The following is a 21,177-nucleotide window of genomic DNA, read 5'->3' on the forward strand; positions in this document are numbered from 1 at the left end:
CGGGGCCGCGGCGCGCAGGGCCGGGCCGGGCCGCGCTTATCGCCGCGCCGTGAGTCAGCGGGGCCGGGGCGGATCCAGGACGCGGCTTCCTGCCCCCCCGGCCCGGCCCGGCCCCGGACAGCCCCCCCGCCCAGCGCGGGGCCGCGGGCTGCGCCCCCAGCCTCCCCGGGACTCCCCGTCGGTTTCCCGATCCCCGAGCACGAGGACCCTAATCCCGGGAGTCAGCATCCCCCCGCTCCCGCGGGTGCCATCCCCGTCCCAGCGGTGTTAGCACCATTCCGGGGAAAATTCCTCTCGCTGGTAACGTGAGTCGTAAGGGCACCCCCCGTCCTGCAGCACGCACCGCCTGCGGACCCCGGCCCGCCAGCCCCGCACCGCCAGCCCCTCGCGGCACCCGGTCCCGCGGGGGAGGGGAGGGCTCTTCCCGGACGCCTCACACACCAACCCACTTTGAATAATCTTTAGAGTCAAGAAAGAAGCAGGGCACAGGTGCCTACAAAAGAGCTCTTTCCAAACAGACAAACGAGTTTAAAGGGATTTTCAGCAGGATTCAACTCCCCACCCCCATGAATTATCATATTGCCCCTTGCGGTTAGGGCACACCTAGGTATTAACCCAAATGAGAACTTGCCGATTTGTACACGTTAGGTGGATTATATATCAAATATTTTGAACTTTTTAGTTCATAGTTATATATAACACTATTGAATTATCTCAGAACTTTTTTTTTTTAAATGGGTGAGGGGAGAAAAAGTCCCTAAAGCCAGGAGCAAACACAAGCAGCATCTGTTAAGCCAAGTCTGCCGTAAGCCCCAATCCAGCTTCTCCTGAGCACCTGCTTTTTGTGGGCTGTTACACAGAAGTAGAACTTCTGAAATCACAAGCTGCCTACATGTATAACTTACAGTGAGCATGCTCAGCACGACAAGGACATCTACAGTTTACAACAAGATTAAAGCCTGGTTTGGGATGGGGAGCTAGAGAATTGTCCTGTAATTCACAGGCTTTTTGTACCAAGTGATATATCGCAGCAGAATACCCAGATCCCCACCCTGGGAGAAAGGCATCGATGGTGTCAGGCGTGACAACGAGCACGGGTTCCTATGGATTTCTGCCTGCATCCATCTTTCTACAAAGAAACTAACTACAAACCATTTGCTAACAGTTGTTCACACGGTCAGAAGTAGCTTAGTACATACAGAATGTTGAAACACCCAAATGCAGAAATACTTAATTATCAAACTTTAATTCATAAGACTAATCTTACAGAATAAAACAATAGGATAACCAGTCAAGGTTACACTTAAAAAATCCAGCAGTGCAAATCTAAGACTAAATATTTGTCATCTCCCCTTCCCCTGAAATAGGCAATAGATTATTTAAAAATACCATAATACATGGTACTTACATATTCCATTTAAAATAAATCTGCAGTGGACACAAATATCTAAGACTTTTTTTTTTTTAATATAAAACCAAAAGAATGAATTGCTTAGAATACGGATAAGACATAGTGAACTTCCATGAGCCACAGAAAGCAAATCCTTGGCTAGAAGGTAAAATGGCCGTATGTTTCATACAAGACTTGCTACAGCTCCCCTGGCCCCCCTCCTCCCTCCCCCCAGTGACGAGGACATTAATTAACAAAACAAGATGCTAACAACCTAATCCTAACAGGTGGCGAAAGGCTAGAGTACAAAACTTAAAGTTAAAACAGTTCCATTGGAAAAAAATCAAGTTACAGCGGAAGAAAGAGTAAACAAAAGAAGGAAAGTTTGGAAACAAACCTTGCTCCACTGAGTTGGCACAGCGAGCAATCGGAGCGGGGAGCGCGCTGCGCCTGTGCCCGCACAGCTGCGTCACCAGCGGTTGTAAGGGAACACTGCGACCGGGCAGGGGAGAGCGGGGAACAGACCACCACCGCAGCATGGCACCTCGATAGTGTCACTGCAAGTGAATTGCTTCTCTTTGGCCCGTAAAGTATGAAGCAACGGATACGAACTGCATCAAGTATAAAGTTTAGCAGGTTGTGTGCGTGTGTTACCAGTTATAACATACCGCGTGTTAACAGTTTCTTATCTAGTTCTTTGAATTCAGATCACTTTTTCTCTTCCATCGTCATAACATCCTTATTTTCGTTACACATTTCTCAATCGGTCATTAATGGAAATTAATGGTTTACTTTAATCTTAAACTTGATATGAAAAACTTGCGAGTAATACAAGATTTTCATGCAAGATACAGTCTCCGCTCAAACCCAAACAAGGTTTAGTGATATACTTTTGCATTCGTAATGCAATACTAATCTGGGAATTGTTTACGCTCGGATGCACAAACAGAGAAGCAAGGAATACTCAACTCGGGACAAGGAGAGGAAGGAGAAACCCACAGCGCTGGGGGTGGGGAAGGGAAAGGGACAGCATACAGGCAAGCTGCAACACTCAACACCATCGAACAGCGGACGGGGAGCTCAGGGACGGCAGCAGGCCTCCTCCCCGGCAGGATGGCGGCCAGGGCCGTGAGGAGGGGGACGTTGCCCGGGCGTCGGGAGCAGCCGCCAGCGCGGTGTGGGAAACACCGGCTTCATTCTGCGGAAACCCACGTTTGCGTTACAGATGCTTTAATCTCCAATTAGTAAACCCAGAAAAGCACTTAATACAACTTCATACCCCAAAATGTTCATGGGGAATTACACGTATATACAACAGGGAATCAATCTCCGTTGAAAGGAGATCGTTGAATTGTAGTTTAACTGAATTGTAATTTAACTTTTGCACAAGAATCACCAGATATTACCATAAACTTCCTACAGAAGATTACATGTTGGATCTCAAAACAATCTTTAACAGCCAACTCAAAATACTGATTATATTTGCCCTTTATGCACAACGCTTGTGTCTTACTGAGGACTAATTGCCAAATTCCTCCACAGGACCATTTGTTATGCTGAATCTGCCCTGGAGATGATCACAGATATCGGAGAGTAAAATCCAAAGTCAAGAGAGAGGCTAGCAAACAGCTCCCCAGTTAGGCAAGCTGTGACACTATCCAACTAAAGAGACGGCGTTTTCTTAGATGTTAATGATCATTAGTTAGTGTCAATAATTGCCTTGGAAAAAATCGGTATATACCAGAAGATACAAAGCTCCGCATCATTCCAGAAGAGAAAGGATCTTAAAAGCCGTGCTGCTAAGTTCAGTTGGAATATTCATTTCAAAGAACTCCCAAGAAACCTACTATATAAAGCCAACAAACTCCAATTAAAACATTTTATGTAAGTATCACTTTCCTGTATTTTAATTAAAACTTCGCACATAGAACAAAAAAGTGAAACAATTTCATTTTTCAAATCAAATTCAACTTCAAAAGAAGCACCTAAATAGGAACACATTTTCTTTGTTTATAGTATTTTCTTTTCCATGTTTAAAACTGCTTTGTAACCAACGGCTTTTATATTCAGTTTCTTTTGAGATGATCGATTGTACCTGGCACAGGATGTAGAGTAATCGTGCCCTTGGGAAAGGGGCGGACAGGAATGTTAAACACTGCCCTGTACCCCATGCCCAAGGTGCCCGTCTTGCCTCGGCAGCAGAAGATCAGGGATCTGCCCTCCCTCAGACTAGCAGCAGAGCGTACTCACCCCGGTCACCGCATCGAGCGCAGAAGCCACAGGAACTCTGGAGAGGAGCTGGAACTAAGACACATGTCCTCTCAAGGAGCAAGCAAACGAAAGAATAGGAAAGGAAAATGGAGTATGAACGGATGTACAGACAGGTCCAAGCAAGTCAAGTAGCAAGCGGGAGCCGATAATCACAGAACCAGCAAGATAACAAGTGCAAAGCTGACCCCGAGCGACAGAAAAAGCTCATGTCACCCATTTTCTTTATACTGTAGTGCGTATGCTTTCCACCAGATACTGAATTTTAAATTTAAGCCTTAACACCAGGATTGGCAATTAGAAAGTAAGAGGTGTGATAGCTGCATTTAAGTTGTAATGTTACCTCCAATTAACTCACACCAACTCCACTACCTGCACTCGCTTGCTCCGAGCGTCGGAAGGGGCTGTTCTAGGGAGCTGGCGCAGCACTGCCGCAGGAAGAGCTCCTGTCTCAGTGCATTTATGCCAAGACACACTGCTGGTGGCTTGTATACAGAAAGGAAATATCTCAAGCTACGAGAGTAACAAGCACATCACTAGTTTATACGTAGGATATGAAACACCTTTAAAATTCATATTGCATGAATGTTCTAACTGAAAATACAAAACAAAAGCTGCTTATGTTGCTATCAAGAGTCTACAGGTAAATACGTAATCTTAACACATACCATAAAGTGAACGCTTTTCCTAGTCTCTCAAATAAAATAAAATAAAAATAAAATAAATACTCATTTGGGAATTTGCACCTGCTGAGTTTCAACTGGGCTGTTTCAAGAAGAGTCAAAAATGGACATAGAATATATTAAGATCCGCTATTCCCACAAGGCTATTTCTCCAGGAGTTTCACAAAATGTTGAGCTACTTGCATTGAGCAATATCAAGCCTACAGTGCTTCTTTAGAAAAGAACAGCGATCTGTTAGATGCAGGTTTAACACAGAGCAAGACTGATTCAGTCTGACTGCACAATACAATCTGTTAAGGGTGTGCACCTTTTCAGGACTGAAAGGTCCATTCAGAAAACCTGAGATAAATGGCACGTGAATTGCTGAGATGACACGCCGAATGTCACAAACCAAAGGCGAGGAGCATTATTTCAGACAGGACGAGATGCAAGAACTTCCTGTAAACTTGAGCAAGAGAAAAGCTGAAAGGCGATTTAAGTTTCAGAAGATCAGTTGCTGGATAGGTATTCTAAATTTGGCAAGATTCACTGAATAAGATCACTATAAATTTTCAAATCCAGGTCACAAAAGACTACTGCAGTTATTTAGGATCCAAAACAGCATCCGAGCTTCTCTCTTCCCTGTTTCCCCCACCCCCAGACAAGGCAGGAAGGTCTCTTTGGTTCACTCCCTTTGCGAGATCTGTGTCACTGCTTCACCCTGCTCACGCCAGACAGCATTATGCAGCACACTCTAGTGTTTTTTTTCAGTCAAACAGGCAAGTGTCATCGCAACAGCTGCAAAATGACTCTGGACTGCAACATGCATGATCAAGAAAATGCTCCGACAAATGTAGCACCCTGGGGCAGGAGGCAGAACAGGAGCAGAGAGGTATGCAGGTGGGAGGGGAACAACTAACGTGGCATGAAAGGGGACAGTAAGCAGCACTGGGTCATTGCGATTACAAAACATCCACAGTGGTATTCATTTGCTCCAAACTCGCCACACAGAGAACCAACCCAGAGCTTCTAGTATTGGGGGGGAAAAAAAAGAGGAGAGCGTTAAAAAAAAAAACGCAGGGCATCTTTGGGTTAAACAAAAAAAAATTAGTTTTGCTACCAAAGAGTTAAACCTGAAATAAAAGGGCCAGCAGAATATGGCTTACTAAACATCAATTTTGCATACTGTTTAAAGTTTATTTTTAAAAAACTGTTTCTGAAATTCTCAGTCACAGCCAAGTAACTAAATTAAGTCTAACGCTTGTAACTGAAAGATTATGAAAATATTTGTTTTTGTTCAAACCATGTAAAAAATCCTCAATACTACATTGTAATATTTTCTTTTGAAAACTAAATTGGAAGATCAACTCTCAGCAGATTTAAGTGTATTACACACAATATTTTGCAAATTAAGATTTATTGATTTCCATTGTATTTGCTTTAAATATGGTTGAAGCTGACTGCAGAAAAGGGATGGTGAAATTTTTAAGTTAAAAGTAAACTAATGGTGAAAGAACATCACCTCTGGCTTCCATCAATGCCTCGTTTATCATATTTTATTAATAAGTTCCAGGACTATCACATCCAGGGATGTTGGAGGCCTCTCCCAGCAGTGTCCTTAGCTTTGTGTCATTTTCCTGTGCCAGAGGTGAGCGTGCTTTCAAAAATACTGCCACTTTCCCAGCACCGTGTCTTTGATTGCATCAACATATTGAGTTGGTACCCAATAGACCCAGTAGTAAGACGCTTCTGTTGGGCCCAGCTGAAATGCCTGCAAAGTTAAAAATGACAACATTTACAAATGGCAAACAACTTATACCAGTGGACAGATACAGCTTATCCACTACAAAAATCAAACAAGTCTGTTAGACCTACTGCCTCCTTCAAACACTGGGTGCACACTACATACATGTGGTAAGCAATTAAAAAAAAAACATTCCTCACAGAAACAAGAACTGCAAAGTACCAGTTAAAATGATACACACTTTCCTTTTACGGTGATATAGCAGCAATGAAAACTCTTGGCCAGTTTCAAGAACATGAGGAAATTATTCTGGAAGACAGAATCTGAATCATAACTCAAAGGCTCTAAAGAAATGACCAGAATGCACAGAGCTGAGAAGCCAAACAGGAACTAAATAAGACAATGACCATGTTTTCATAGTCATAAAATTTCATAGAATTTCATATTTAGATATAATGTCCTATTCTCAACGCATGTCAGTATAAATAGGAGATGAGCACCACAGCATGCCAATAACCTCTATTCTTGCTTTAGGGTAAGAGTTTATTGTAGCATATTCTGAAGAGGATGTTTTCTTACATGGGTGATCAAAAATCAAGTATTTGGACAAAGACTAGATCAGCGCCCTCCTGCAGGCAATAATTTTAAGGTATAACATTTCCCCTTTCTCCCCCTAAAGAAGGAAACAGACTTACATAAGGAACTTACTTCAACATTAAAAGTTAGTTAGTGTACTTTGGAAAGCAAGACTTCAAAAAAACCCATAGATTAAAAGAAACAGCCACAAATTCAGTGGAATTAGCACATCTCTCTTCTTAAATGTGTTACTTTTCTAGACCCAATACCCTTTTTTCAGAAAATTACATATAGGAAAAAATATTACAGCATCAAATCACCATTTTTTTTAACCTCCAGCAAGGCCTGTTGTTGTTTATATAAATACAACAGAAACTAGAAATTAAACTAGATACAGGAAAATATCACTAACATTAAGAAATCATGAGTATTGTGAGTATTTTTACTGTTTTACTGTTTTAACACTGTCACAAGACAGAAGATATGAAATAACGCTTAAGCACTAATGTTTGCGTGAAATCAGCCCAGATTTCCACAAAGTAGCAGATACTCAATATGCCACCCCAAATATTTACACTGTGACAGCAGATCGTGTCCATATTCCCATCTTCCACAACACATGAGGCTTGTATCACTATCCATCTCCAACTTGCTCCATTTTAAAAGCCTTACTTCTGTGTATTTGCATGAAGTAATTAGACTGCGTATTATTAAAGTAGAGACATTACTCACCATCATGTGATAATCCTCATGTCCTTCAATAGGTTCACTCACCACATTTTTAATGGACCCCATGGGTAACTTTTCTGTTCTCTCTACATTAAAATTGATCAAAATATTATTTCCGATACATGAGGAAGTAGTACTTCATATTAATTTCAAATACCACCTCCATTACTTCCAAATGCTCCTCACGTCAGCAGTCTCCTCTTTGGGTGAACTTTGGATACCTGCTGCTGAGAAGCCCGTCTTCCACGTTACCGCATACCCCACAGCTGGCACGCTAATAATTTAAAGGAATCCAACACTGGATCACACAGTTCCTTGCATTTTATGCCTCTGCATCACATTAAGTACTTCAGTGTACCTGATTCAGGCCTAAATTGAAAGATGGGAAAACCCTGGCTTTATTTAGTATTTCCCCAGAAGGGACCCCACTCAGACTAGCAGGATTACGCGCCATAGTGAAAGCTGGTCCAGGTGTAAGGATGTTCAGGACTGACGACGAAGGATTATACTAAGCTCTACAGAAATGAGAAGGCTGAAAGCTGAAGGAGGATAGGTTAACTAACTCTTTGAAAGCCTAGTCCCGGTTTTACCCTCAGACAGTGTTCAACCGTTACTATAAAAGCACAGGGAAAGAAATATTAATGAGTAAATAGGGAAAGAAACAAAAAGAGAAACTGAAAAAAAAGATGACTACAATTACATGACAGAGTAGTGTCAGCCAGCCAGAGGTAACCAACAAGAATGACAAAGTATATGGTTCATGGCAGACTTTTGCTGTCTCAAGTCTTCAGAAAGAAGTGAGGACAGAACTAACTCCAAGATCTTTCCTTTCAGTTCCAGCTTTCAGTGTCAGCCTAAAATTATCTTCTTGGATATAAGACAGAGAAAACCATACACACTCTACAAAGGAGAAACTGAACTATGAGTTCCTTAGATATATACCTAACTACATTGTGTGATGCGGAAAAAAAGCACCTACCTAAAAAAGGCACACAGGGATATGAACTTAGTGATGTAAAGACAAATATTCTCTCTCTCAGTGCTGTAACTAAGCTGACTTTGAACTACCCCACTCAGACTCGCGACATTCATTCATTGAATAAAATCTTACTTTGCACTCATTCACCATCCCGCAAATCAATTACTCTTCACAGTATCTCAGCAATAGACAAATCCGTATTATCAACGCCTCTACGAAAATGACACAGAGCAACTGAGAAACATCTACCTATGCCAAACCTTAGACTACAAAAACGTACAAAGTGATCTGTGAAGCATGGGAGGCTGTGTGGGTGAAGAACCAGTTTCAATTTTCCAGGACCAGCAAGTGAAAAACTGTGTTAACACCCCGTTGTTTTTATTCTAGCCCTTACGTGCTGACATCTGCCATAAATTTCTCAGAGCAGGAAGGAGTTTTTCCCAACAATAGCCAGCAATTACAACCATTCCCTACAGGAAGCAAGCTGCTGCTAATTTTGGGAAGTAGGGCAACAGGTTACATGAAAGACAGATGACTACAAGAAGAATCAAATTTCACAGCTTAAGAAAGACTAATCCCGAACACTTCAGAAATGCTAAACTTGAAACTCATCTAGAAGGTGAAGGAAGAGGATTAATTACCTAAATACTAAGCATGTATTTAGAATGCATTATCAGTAACAAAAAGATCTGGCTGCCCAACCTGTAGAGGAAAAAAACCCCAATGTCTCACTCCATCACTTAGCACAGGAGAAAAATCACTGCAACTGGTACCCACAGAGGTTTTAAAGCCAGAAAAATCTTCACAGTCAAGTCTGTCCTACAAAGGAAAGGTCAAAAACTTCTGAGATTTCTGCTTACTTTGGAAATAACGTAGTAGCTGGAGGTGCCATCCAAGATAATATTACCATCCAGTTAGGTTACTTTACTGAGACAGTGAGCAAGTACTTCTATTCCTCTTGCTCATCACTAGAATATTGCCCCATCCTGGTCAAACTAAAGGAGCGCAGCTTCCTTTGGAGGCAGGGGGTTATCTGAGACGTCCTCAGCACGGCACGTTATCACCACAGCACTTTCAGCTCCTCCTGATTTCTGACATCACTCAGGATGGTAAACTGATTCCTCTGCACAGCAACACATGCCATAGTTTCTGCAGTTGTACATCACTGGAACAAGACAGCCAACTAATCTTGGCTGGAAGGACAGATAATGACAGAGATGCCAGCACTCCTAGTTTTAATGCCGGTCCTAAGATTCCTTTTTGAGTCTTAGCCAAGTCATTGAGCCTCTATGTGATGTTGGCATCAAACCAATGTTTATGAAGTGCTTTTGAGATATGCTAGAAATGCCAAATATTATAATTCACATTTGGAGCTATGAATAGCAGACTGGAACATCAGTCTAGTGGCACAACGGAACTCAAGTTTTTCAAGAATGGAAGTAAAATATCAAGTGATATTCAACGATCTGGGAGAATGACGTTTGCAAAGAGGAAGCAAAATTTAGTTTTGAAGTATTGCAATACCAACATTATTCCCTAAGCACAACTTAGTCACACCAGAAGCTATTTCTAGGTCACACAATTCACTTACAGCCCAATTACCAATTATTCATCTCAGAGTTTTAGAGTTGCTCACCTTTTGTACCAATCCATAGCTGGTCCTGCTCAAGTTTAAAGGTCAATCTTACTTTCCCCCCTGACTTGTTGTACATGCCAGATAATGGCACTGTTGGCAGGCGCTCCTACAAAGAGGCAACATAGTAAGGTGAAGGACTTTAAGAGGAAAAGCTACATCCTCTTAACTTTTTAAGCATAAGGACGATCCATCTTTCCAGTTTTCTACTACGATAGCAAGGAACGATTGAACCAGCAAAGAAAGGTCTTAAAACACAAAAACCTCTCTCTTCTGATTATGACAATTTCTCAAGTGCTTATTTACTTACCTGAACACCTTTAACTGAAGGCATCACATCATCCGGTTTTCCTTTATCCAATACTTTTCTGTGTTGCTACAATATAAAAACAGAAATCAGAATTTACAGAAATGCAACAGAGCTTTTCAGTTTACTTCCAGCTGCACCCTTGACCATATCCCGATAGCACTTAGAGACAGTTAACGACTATTCACAGTCATTTATCACACAGGAAACGGTTAATTTTCAAAGTTAACCGACCACTTTCTATGACAGTCTGAAGAAATTATATAAATGAATAAAACCCCAACGTAATGCAAAGGGTAACATTCCTTCTAGAATATACATAAATATATATCTATAAAAAATTAAAGAACCCCGACTCCCACTTTACATGCTGAATTACATGGTTGGCATTTGGCAAGACAGTTTTAAAAGTCAAGTGTTATATCCAATGAATGGCAGAAAACCCTCCACATTTGACAGTGCAACATACCGCAACACAGCAACAAACCAGAACAGATTAGAGCAGTAGTAACTAAGAAAACCATGCTCACAGCTTGTAAGTTGCTGAATATCTTTAAACAATGATGGAACTTACAGTGAACGTGAACTATGACAAATTATAGAAAAACAAAAGCATGTTTCTTAAAGGTTGCAGTTCAATGATGCACTATTTAATTTTTAATCAAATTTATTCTGAGGAAGGTACGGGGCTGGTAATACCTTGAGCTGAAAATCCTTTATCAGTCCCACAACACTGCAGCGCTGCCACCAAACCAAGCCTCACTGCGCTGTACTTCACTCCCTATTCGGAGGCAGCACTTCAAGATGCGAGAGGAGTATTCAACATCCGTGTTCCCTTCAGTGCCAGGACAGCTGAAGGAACTGCTCTCTTGGTGTTCATTTTAAAGGCAGTTTTTGGACATCACATTCTCTTATGCCAACAACAATTAGTTAGTTTTTAGATATAATTAATTTAGATGGCGTTTGAGCTAACAAACATGAAATATTTCTATTATTTACCATTTCTTGTCTGAAATGCTAGGCTGTGCCTAGCACCAGCACAAGCGGTGTCTTGCAAAGCCCCAGCCTCCACTAGGCTAAACGTTTTTCTGGTTCTAGAACTCCTCTGCACAGAGCACTTCTTCTATCGCTTAGCTGTGAGAAAAGAAACCCCAGCCTGCTTTCAGGACAAACAGGTCCCAAAGGTGACTGCAGAGTATTACAAGAGAACCGCGTAAATCCTACAGCTCCCCCACGCCAGGAATTATTGAGACATCAATAACCTTTTGTCTGCAAAGCGGCTCCTTTTTATTTTCTTCAGCTTTGACCTCCTGTTGAGCAGCTTCTTTGGGCGTATTTACTGCTAAAACATCATTGATAGTCGAGCCAACAACCATTATTTTCGCTCCGTTTGTTACTTTGATTTCCCGCAATGTTTTCTCCTCTGGTAGAAGTCCCTTGAACATAACTTTCTGCATAGCAGGTGGAAGGCCTAAGAGGCAAGAACAACGATTACGAGACCGTCGGACAGGGGCGAGAGCAGGTGCGGGCTGAGGCGGGAGAGGCGGCGGCAGCCCCGACAGACCTGTGAGCGAGTGGATCTTCTGCTTCAGCTCGGCCCCCGTGCTGTCCAGGCAAAACTTCACGTCGTACTTGTTCTTGTTCCAGATAACCTTGAGCTCCACCAGCTCCTTCCCGCTCTCCGCGTCGCCGCCGTTGCTGACAGACGCCTGCGGGGGATCCCGGCGCTCCTCGCCCTCCGGAGACCTCCCCGCCGCCGGCGAGCCGCCCTCTCCGCCGCAGCCCAGCGGCAGCGCCTCCGCCTCCATGCCCCGCTCCTCGGCACCTGGAGGCGAGCCGACAGGAAGAGCCCGGCCAGCGGGACGCTGCCCCGGCCCGGCCCACCCCTCCCGGACCGCCCGCGCTCCAGCCCGCAGCGCCGCGCCGCGCCGCCCCCGCCGCCCGCAGACTGCCCGGGGCCGGCTCTCCGCGCCGGCGCCTCCCCGCCCCACCCCGCGCTGCCGCCCGCCGCCGGGACCGCGGGCTCCTACCATCGGCGGCGGCAGAGGCGGCGGCGGCCATGATGATTGTGTACAATCTGCCGCGGGGCGCGCCGGGAAACGCCCGCCGCGGCCTGCTGGGCCGCGCCGGCTCCCGTAGCCCGCCCCCTCCCGCCCCTCCCAGCCCGGTGGGCGGTGCGGGCCCCGCAGGCCGCGCCCCCGGGCCCCCGGCCGCACCGCCCGGGGACGCGGGCAGGGGCGGGCAGGGGCGGGCAGGGACGTCCCGGCCCCCCCCGGGCGCCGGGGCCCTGCCCGGTGCGGCCCGCGCTGCCCGTGCCGCCCGTGCCGCGCAGAGGTAGGAGGAGGGCGGCGGCGCCTTTACGGGGCTCCCCGCCCCTCGGCCGCTGCGGGCCAGGGGATTGGCTGGGCGCGCCCGGGCGGAAGCAGCGCCCGCGGCCACGTGGGCGGTGCGGCGGGATGGCGCGAACGCTGCGGGCGCTGCGGGGCGCGGCGGGGCCGGAGCGGGGCCCGGGCCCGGGGCCGGGGCCGCGGGTGCGGTTCGGGCCCAGCCCCACAGGTAACCCCCGGCCCCCGGGGGGCTCCGCTGCGGGCGGGGAAACGTGAAGTCAGAGACTTGCGGAGCGCGTGCCGGGGGCGGGGCCGGGCCGCGGGGGCCCGCCCGCTCTGTGGGGTGCCGGGGAGCGGGGCTGCTGCCGGGCGCAGCGGTGTGGTCCCTCCGCGTGAAACACCGCGAAAATGGCGTTTGCCGGCAGGCGCCCGGGAGCGAATTCCAGACGGCGTCAGGGAACGCGAGCCTGGGAGGCGGTTCCCGGTAGTTTAGTTGCAGAGCGAAGGCCCCCGAGGCAACGAGTGTCTGCGCGGCGCGCCTGCCTGCCCGGTTAGCCTTGGATACCAATTTCCCTGACGGGTAGCGTTCCCCTTCCAGCTCAGATTTAAAAATCTCTTTGTTGGGCCTTAATTATAATGGTCCTCTCTGATTTCCCCATGATAACAGGTTTCCTGCATTTGGGTGGCCTTCGGACTGCTTTGTACAATTACGTTTTTGCCAAAAAACACCAGGGGACCTTTGTTTTGAGAGTGGAGGATACAGATCAAAGTCGAGTGGTGCCTGGAGCTGCAGAAGGAATAGAAGATATGCTGGATTGGGCAGGTATTTACAAACATCTTTCCTTGTTACTTACTGAAAGATCCTCTGCTTTTTAGAGATTATCACTACCCAAACTGAAAGTATTTTGCATGATAGCAATCTACGTGGCATTTCAGATGATGAATTAGTTGAAATGTAGTTATTTCTACAGCTAGGCATCAGGAAAGTCCTACTGGGAGTACGTTTTGTAGCAGAAATAACTGGTAGGCTTTGTGTCTTTTGGCTGTGTTGCCTGACACACAGAAAGATCCAAATTTGTGAAAGTGGCCCAACGTGCAGTTGTAACAGAAACTGAGCATGCAAGATGCGATGGAAAAGTCAGAAGTTGGAGCTTGCAGACCTCACTGTAAATTGATAAATTGTTTGTATACAGAGTATTTGCTAAAGGGGATGTGGAGGTATCAGTTTTCATTTTGAATCCTCTGCTTCTTTTTGAGCTTAAAAACTAGAGGGTGATTTTAGAATATAGAATTGTGATAAAGTTAGAGCCAGATCCCACAGATGCTGCCATTAACGGGTAGGTAACCTTCAGAGGACTAGGGCTTTGCTGTTGAGTAATAATTTTGGAGTAGGTGAAATAATTGGCTAAGGTCTCAACTGTATTTTTGCGGTATCAGTGTTCTTTACTATAAAAAGGGTGGATGCTACTTTGTTTGAGTACATCTGACTACATTTTGCTCTAAGTAGTGTATCAGAGCCACTCAACTATTTACTAGATTCTGTTTTTTTCGTTGCTTCACACACAATACTCTGAGTTCTGAAGATGTTGCCTGCTGTTTGTCTTCTGAGTCCAGGGCAATCTGACTCCTGTGCTGGACAGATGCCGTTAGCTGGCTGCCCTGGAGCAGAAACCACCTTTGGACGCCCTCCAAAATGCTGTTTCATTTTCATGCAGTGTGCTTTGATGGTGTGTTTCACTCTGCCTTTTTACGGGCTTTCTAAGCCCCGTCCTACTGATATTTCAGGTATTCCCCCTGATGAGAGTCCTCGCCGTGGTGGTTCCTTTGGACCCTACCAGCAGTCACACAGGCTTGACCTTTACAGGAGAGCCAGCGACGTGCTTTTGGAGAGAGGCGCGGCGTACCGCTGCTTTTGTACCCCTCAGCGCCTGCAACTGCTGAAGAAGGAGGCTCTGCGGAGCCAGCAGACCCCGCGGTAGGGATTCCTTGTCCCCTGCGTGGTTCCCTATGCTGCATGCTTGCAAAAACTTATGACAACGTGCATGGCAATAGGATTGTAATCTCACTGCACGTAGAGAGAGAAGCCAGCGTAACCCTTAGGGAGTGACCTCCAGAGATGAGGTAGTTTGGCTGGACATGTGGTGGGCAGGTTACAGCTAAAATTCAGGGATCAATCTAGAGCTTTGGGAATATAAAAATGGCTGATGGGCTTGGCCTGTATCGAACTGAGACCTTCGTTCTCCTTTCTCAAAGATACGACAACCGGTGTCGGCACCTGACGCCCACAGAAGTGTCTGAGAAGCTGTCCCAGGGCCTTGACTGGGTAGTCCGCTTCCGGCTGGAGAGGGGGGTGGAACCCTTTCGGGACCTGGTCTATGGCTGGAACAAGCACGAAGTGGCTGACGTGGAAGGCGACCCGGTGATTCTCAAGGGGGACGGCTTCCCCACTTACCACCTGGCGAATGTGGTGGATGACCATTACATGGGCATCAGCCACGTTCTGCGGGGAACTGAGTGGCTTACTTCGACATCCAAGCACCTCCTTCTCTACAAAGCCTTTGGCTGGGATCCCCCTCAGTTTGGTCACCTCCCGCTGCTTCTGAACAAAGACGGTGGCAAGCTGTCGAAAAGGCAGGGGGACATCTTTCTGGAATGTTTTGCTCGGGATGGCTACTTGCCAGAGGCTCTGCTGGACATCATAACCAACTGTGGCTCTGGATTCACAGGTGACGACAACTTGCGAGGACACTTCTTGATGGCTGACTTTGGGGAATGGGTTAGGTTTATTTTAATAGCTGAGAACTTTGACAGTGTTTGAAGGGATCAGGAAATGGGTGTCAGGCAACCAATCTGTCACTGAAATGCCACCAGGGCTTCTGCAGAGCTCCTGTGAAAGACTGGGTGGTGTGCTGGAATGGTGGGAATATTTCTGCCTCTGTGCAGCCATTTAAATTGAGTCTGATGCTTAATGGGTTCCCACTTGGGACAACATTCATCTCAAGGTGAAGAAACTGTCTGTGAACTCTTGGGAAAACTTGTATTCTATGGTTAATAATTGGAGTGTCGTGTATTACATCTGTCACACTTCTCGTTTAACCTGAAAGACCATGAGAAGTTGAGTCAATGACTCCTTTTGTTGCTCTTGCTGCGTGGGGATCACAAATTAACTTGTGTTTCGGGAACTCTGCTTGGGAATGAAACCTTTCTTGGGCAGTGGAGCCTCCTGGCTGAGTGTTACTTCTTTTTGGCTGACTGATGCAAGGGGTGTTCCACTGAAGAGCCAAGCAGAATGTCCCAGTTTCCAGTTCCTCACCAGTAGTTAGCAGAGCTTGCTCTTAGGGAGAGGGCAGCTTCTCATGCGTGCTTGCTACAAGTTCCCTCCTGTTTGCTGGGGTACGTCCCTGCTAGCGCTGCGAAAAGTGGCTCTCCTGTGTCACTTCTTCCTTGGGTGTGCTGCTGCCCCAGCCCTGCGCCTGAGGCTTGCAATGAAACGCCCTCGTTGGGTTATTTTGCAGAGAAGCAGATGGGGAGGACTTTGGAGGAGCTGATCTCGCAGTTTGAAATAGCCAGAATTACAACCCATTCTGCCCTCCTGGATCTTGAAAAGCTCCCAGAATTCAACAGGTATAAATATCAGTGGTAACTTTAAAACTGTGCATCAGTGAGAATTTATTCTTAGCGCTTGGCTTTGTCTGGCAGTTTTGTGTATTGGATCAAGCATGGTCCCAGCACAGTGGCTTTTTCGCTGAGCTACAGCGAAGTGTAAGTTTCTGCTTACACCATTCCTGTCTCCTCTCCCGTCCTGTGCTTGGACACTGGTGTCGGGCGCACTGTAAAAACCAGGGCAGATGGTGTGCAGCTAGGAGGATGCAAGGTCTTAAGTTCAGATTCAAAATAACATCTAGAAAGAGGCAACACTTCCAGAGGGTACTTCTGCAAGTACACTCGTGTGCTACGGGGATGTTGTGTTGCTGAGAGTTACCACATCTTTTGTTCACTGTGGTGCATTAGCGCTTAAGGCTTTGTTATAGAATGTCTGTTTGAGGTTTAATGTTGCTTTTCTAACAGTTTTAATTGGTGAATGTTGTGAGCTTGGGACGATTAGATCCAATCTAACCCAAAGCAGTCCAAAAGCAGTTTTCTTCTTTATTACAGGATCCACCTCACCCGTCATATTGAGAATGAAGGGCTGCGACAGAAGCTAATTAGAGAGTTGCAGTTGCTGGTGGAGCACATCTATGGGGATCAACAAGTGGATCACGAGGTCCTAGAAAAGGAGTATGTGGAGCGAGTCCTCCTGCTGAGAAAAGTATGAGCAGTGATAGGATTGTGTCACTGTTTTGGGGAGCTGGGGTTTTGTGGGATTCCTGGATGAAGACTCAGCTGAGTCCTGGGCACTGCTGTGATCTGAGCTCTGTAGCCCCACAGCCACAGCTGGCTGTCACTGCCAGCTCAAGTGACCGTGTGCCTGCTGACTGCCAAAATGCGACGATACAGTTAGCTGACCTGTAGGAATGGGCATGGTGAATATCTTGGCGGTCTTTGCAGAGTCGTAAGCTCATCCGTACTTTGCTGAGACAGCAGAGAGCTCCCTCGGCAGGGGGAGGCGTGTCCCTGCCGTGGAAGCAAATCATGGAATTGTAGGATTTTCTTGGAAAACCTCTCTGATTCGTGCTCAGAGCTGGACTGTCAGTAGTGCTGGATCAGGTCAGCTGTGGCTTTGTCTATATGAGCCTTGAAAACCTCCAAGCTGCGCTTCTCCTCCTGTAGCCCAGGATGTGGCTGGCTTGTGGTGGGAAGGTCCAGCAGCCAGGGCCCCTCGTGCCAGGAGGCTGCTCACGTCTAGCTTTTGCTGACTGGGCAGCGTAAGGTGCTTCTGCTTTGCTGCCGCTCCATGCTTTGGTAGCAAAGTCAAAGCAACCTCTTTGCAGAGGAGGATGAAGCTCTTGGGGTTTGTGCATTGGGAGCCCTGGCAGTGCTGGCTATACAGGGGACAGAAGATGGCGTGGCTCTTCCCAATGCCAGGAAGGAGGATGAGCCCAGCTGTTTCCCAGTCTGCCCCTGGGATGCTACTGCACTATCTGGGGACTTCCTTGCGAAGAATAAAGCCTTCTTTGTAAGGGCAGGAAGAGACCCGACTGTTCCAGCACGAAGGCTTCACTGTGGCAGCGGGACGGTGGCTCATGTGACTTCCCACTGTCTCTTGAAAGGTGGCAGATGAACGTGGCGAGCCACTTCCCCGAGCTAACTGTGAGTCAGCCCGCACGTGGCTCTGCAGTACGGGTACAGCCGCGGCCCTTTGGGCTGCTTCTGTGTCCCTGCTCGCACCAGGTGGTGTGGGTGTGAAAAACTCAGCTGCCTGAATGTCAGCCATTCACGTTTCCTCTGAGCAGTACGGAGTACGAGGCAGTGGTGTGTTTGGACCCTCTTTAACTTTGTGAAGTCCAGACAGGATTTATTTGCTCCCTGCCAGCTTAACCCTCAGCCTTGACAGCCTTGCTTTCTTTCTCCAGGGTCACATAAGCCTCCTGAAGAACCTGGTGTCATCTGATTATTCTTACTTATGGGTTAGGCCCTCGGTATCCCGAGAGCAGCTACACGCTATTTCTGCAGAAGTAGATGAAATAGGAAAACTAGTCTTAGGGTAAGTGTCCCTTCCCAGCTCTGTGCACACCCACCTGCCCGCCTCAGAGCATTGCTCTTGGCTGCTGTATTGATGTTGGACATGCTCATAGTTCTTATTTAATTTGCTTTACTTTGGAATATGCTGTAGCTAATAACTAGTGAGAAATTCTGTGTTTTTAATTGAAAAGCAACTTGCCAGTGGGAGAGCTCAGGTCAGTGCTCTCCAGCAAGAATTGTCACGTCTGGATTTAGTAAAGCACCAAGCACAGCAGAGTTTGTGTGCCGGCATGGCGCTAATGAAGCAGCGGTGTTAGCAGGGTTTTCCCATGCCACCTGATCTCCCGTGCTTTTGTCTGCTGAGGCATCGAACTGGAGAAGTGCAAGGTGGTTTTGGTCAACATGTATTGAGATTATGTAATGAGACTTCTGGGTCTCTGGAATGAACCCAATTCGTGTCCAGTCAGAATCCCTGTCACTTCTGAAGGGCTTGTACCTGGGGGGCTTTTCCTGCTTCCATTTCTTTGTCTCTAGCTAGCAGTCTGCAGTTCTGTCTGCTCAGAAACATTGCTGGGATGGCAGTCTGCCCAGTCTAGGACCTTTCTTCTGTGCCAGTGAGTTTTGTGGGGTTTTGCCAACAAGTTTCACTGCTGCCCCATGTCCCTTTGCTACTCCACACCTTGCAGCGAGGCGGGGTGGTATGTCAGTCGCCTTTCCAGTTCGGATCTCACCTCTGGACTAAAATGAGCCCTGAAAACCAGTTTTGTGAGTAATTAAGGTGGCAGTATCTGCAAATTAAGATACTCTTTCCAGCTATCTGTAAAGCTGGTTCCCCTCAGTCATTTGTCACAGCTGAGTGGTAACTGAATCCAAGTGATGGTAATTTCAATGCCAGAATACTCGCTGTCCTGGAGGGATAATAGTACTGCTACCTACAGCTGAGTAGTATCAGCAATGGCTCCGGCATCTCTAAAAATCATATTATTAAAAAAGAAATCAGAATTACTGCTTTTGCTGTGGTTTTCCAGGTCCTTGGCATAATTTTGTGATTTAGACTTGATGCTTGCTTTTCTGAACAAACTCTGCTTCTGGTGCTGTTGAAGTAAAGGTATGGTTTCACAAAGCCGAGTCTTGGCCGCGCTATCGAGGTAAAGCAGTCCCCCCTGCCAGCCCAGGAGGGTACCCGGGTACACGACCAACGCTGCAGTGAGCAGAGGGAGTGCCCTGGCACAGAGCAGGAGTGAAGGGCAGGGAAGTTTACCTTGAACTGCTGCTGTTGCCAGAAGATTTTGCAAAACCAGTCTGAGGTAGCTGGCAGTCATCGAAGTCATCAGTCATTTCTGGGTAGGAATCCTGTGTTTTGTACGTCCCCAGATTGTAAGGACATCTTCTTTCCTAAAGGCTCATGACAAGGCAGGCGGCTGTTTTGACTGTGGAGGAGTTGAACAAAGACCTGCGAAGCCTCCAGAAGCAAACCAAAGAGACTAAGTACAGCAGCGTGATGAAGCTCCTTCGCTTGGCTCTCAGTGGGCAGCAGGTAAAAAATAAAAATTCTGAGACTGGGACCTTCGGGGTTTTTTTTAAACAGCTATCTTCTCTCTGATAGCAAGATACGGGTATTTGGATATCTCACAAGAATTGACATCAGTTTCTGTTACGAGCGAATGTACCGATATACAGCAATTCTGGAAGAAAAGGCTGTTCTGAAAGTTTCAGAAAGGCAGAAGTTGTCAAAACATGAATATGGTGGTCACAAATCCTAAGTTAGAAAAACCTCTGGACCAGCTGTAGGGAGTGTTGGCAAGGTTGTAGGTTTTGGGCAAAACTGGGATTTTACGTGCAATCTGTTTTACAAAGTTCAAAAACAAGTTTTACAGAAGTTCTTCAAAGCCTGGCTTAGGCTCTGGCCTCAATCCTGGGTCAGTTTGACCAGTCTCAGCATTTTACTTCGGGAGAAAAAAAAACCCAAACCCTTGTTTTGAGATTGCTCACGAAACCCCTACCCCTGGTCTAACAGCAATCTGATAGCTTATCACTCTATCATTTCCGCCATGATGATGCATAAACACGTGCTGAAAAGTGTAAGTTTCCATTTGTACAATGACTTCTTATGTGTTTTCAGCATGGACCGAGCGTTGCTGAGATGATGGTGACTTTGGGACCCAAAGAAGTGTGTGGAAGAATACACAAAGCACTATCTAGCTAATAGGAGACAGAAATTACACCGACCGTCAGCCCGTGGACTCAGATGGCGTAGGCAGCACATGTCATTGTCCTAGACCTGTATTTTTTGATCTCAGCATGATTATCTTCGATCAGATGAGCTGGGCTTTAGACCAGGCAGGTGTCACCATGATGTTTCCAGGTCTGTATGTATCTGCACTAAGCATAAGCCAGTTTGTCTGGGAGAGGAACCGAATACAGATTTAGGTCCATCCTTCTTCTTTCTTCTCGTGCAAATGGCCTGGTTTCCAGGTTGGGAGAAAGAGCTTTTATCAGCATTTAAATTCAGACCATGTGGACAGAAAGTAATGCTTTTTTTGAAACCAGCGCGGCCCATCTCAAGCGATCGGTCTCTTTTTGGAGAGGGCCTCGCAATCAAGGTACCTACAGCTACAACTACACAAATACCGTAGGGAGGGTATTTTTATATGTATAAAAATATATATCTAATATAATATGTATAATATAGCTGCTGCCCTCTTAGCTGCCCGGTGTCCTGCCGGGCTGAGTGAGCTGCTTAGAGAGGAGGACCCTCCTCCCTGTGTACTGTGTCACGCATGTGGTTCTGCTAAAAATATCCCCAATACGGGATGTTTTTTCCTCTTTTGGATGATGACCTTTTAATTATTAAATTAATGTGGTGACTTGATTCCGTTCTTGCCAATGTGTGCTCGTTCTGCACGCCAGCGAGGGGAGGAGCAGCCGGGGGGGGGGGGG

At 46.5% G+C, this 21,177-nt stretch overlaps 2 protein-coding genes across 3 annotated transcripts; one reads left to right on the forward strand and one right to left on the reverse strand.

The window, feature by feature from the left end:
* Positions 1-1,227: 1,227 nt before the first annotated feature.
* Positions 1,228-12,426, reverse strand: UBFD1 (ubiquitin family domain containing 1). The gene is made up of 7 exons (XM_075165617.1): positions 12,319-12,426; positions 11,853-12,113; positions 11,551-11,759; positions 10,292-10,357; positions 9,985-10,090; positions 7,373-7,455; positions 1,228-6,091 (listed from the first exon to the last, which is right to left on the reverse strand). Exons 1-7 carry the CDS (start codon positions 12,347-12,349, stop codon positions 5,981-5,983), a joined length of 867 nt encoding a protein of 288 aa, XP_075021718.1. The 5' UTR covers positions 12,350-12,426; the 3' UTR covers positions 1,228-5,980.
* A 318-nt stretch (positions 12,427-12,744) lies between these two features.
* Positions 12,745-21,109, forward strand: EARS2 (glutamyl-tRNA synthetase 2, mitochondrial). 2 transcript variants are annotated; one of them, XM_075165621.1, is made up of 9 exons: positions 12,745-12,844; positions 13,283-13,438; positions 14,401-14,590; positions 14,869-15,341; positions 16,131-16,239; positions 16,771-16,924; positions 18,129-18,259; positions 19,639-19,774; positions 20,360-21,109. In XM_075165621.1, exons 1-9 carry the CDS (start codon positions 12,745-12,747, stop codon positions 20,441-20,443), a joined length of 1,533 nt encoding a protein of 510 aa, XP_075021722.1. In that variant the 3' UTR covers positions 20,444-21,109. The 2 variants fall into 2 exon arrangements, with proteins under 2 accessions (XP_075021722.1, XP_075021721.1); XM_075165620.1 differs by lacking the exon at positions 12,745-12,844 and adding an exon at positions 12,909-13,165.
* Positions 21,110-21,177: the final 68 nt, after the last annotated feature.

This window comes from Calonectris borealis, chromosome 16, assembly GCF_964195595.1.
Source record: "Calonectris borealis chromosome 16, bCalBor7.hap1.2, whole genome shotgun sequence".
NCBI lineage: Eukaryota > Metazoa > Chordata > Aves > Procellariiformes > Procellariidae > Calonectris > Calonectris borealis.

Coding starts and splice junctions, on each gene's coding strand:
- UBFD1 (XM_075165617.1), bottom strand. CDS start 12,349: ATGGCCGCCGCCGCCTCTGCCGCCGCCGATG. Junction 11,760..11,852: donor GAAGATCCACTCGCTCACAG/GTCTGTCGGGGC, acceptor CTTGCCTCTTAG/GCCTTCCACCTGCTATGCAG. Junction 7,456..9,984: donor GCTATGGATTGGTACAAAAG/GTGAGCAACTCT, acceptor ATTTTAATGTAG/AGAGAACAGAAAAGTTACCC.
- EARS2 (XM_075165620.1), top strand. CDS start 13,024: ATGGCGTTTGCCGGCAGGCGCCCGGGAGCGAATTCCAGACGGCGTCAG. Junction 13,439..14,400: donor AGATATGCTGGATTGGGCAG/GTATTTACAAAC, acceptor CTGATATTTCAG/GTATTCCCCCTGATGAGAGT. Junction 15,342..16,130: donor CTGTGGCTCTGGATTCACAG/GTGACGACAACT, acceptor GTTATTTTGCAG/AGAAGCAGATGGGGAGGACT.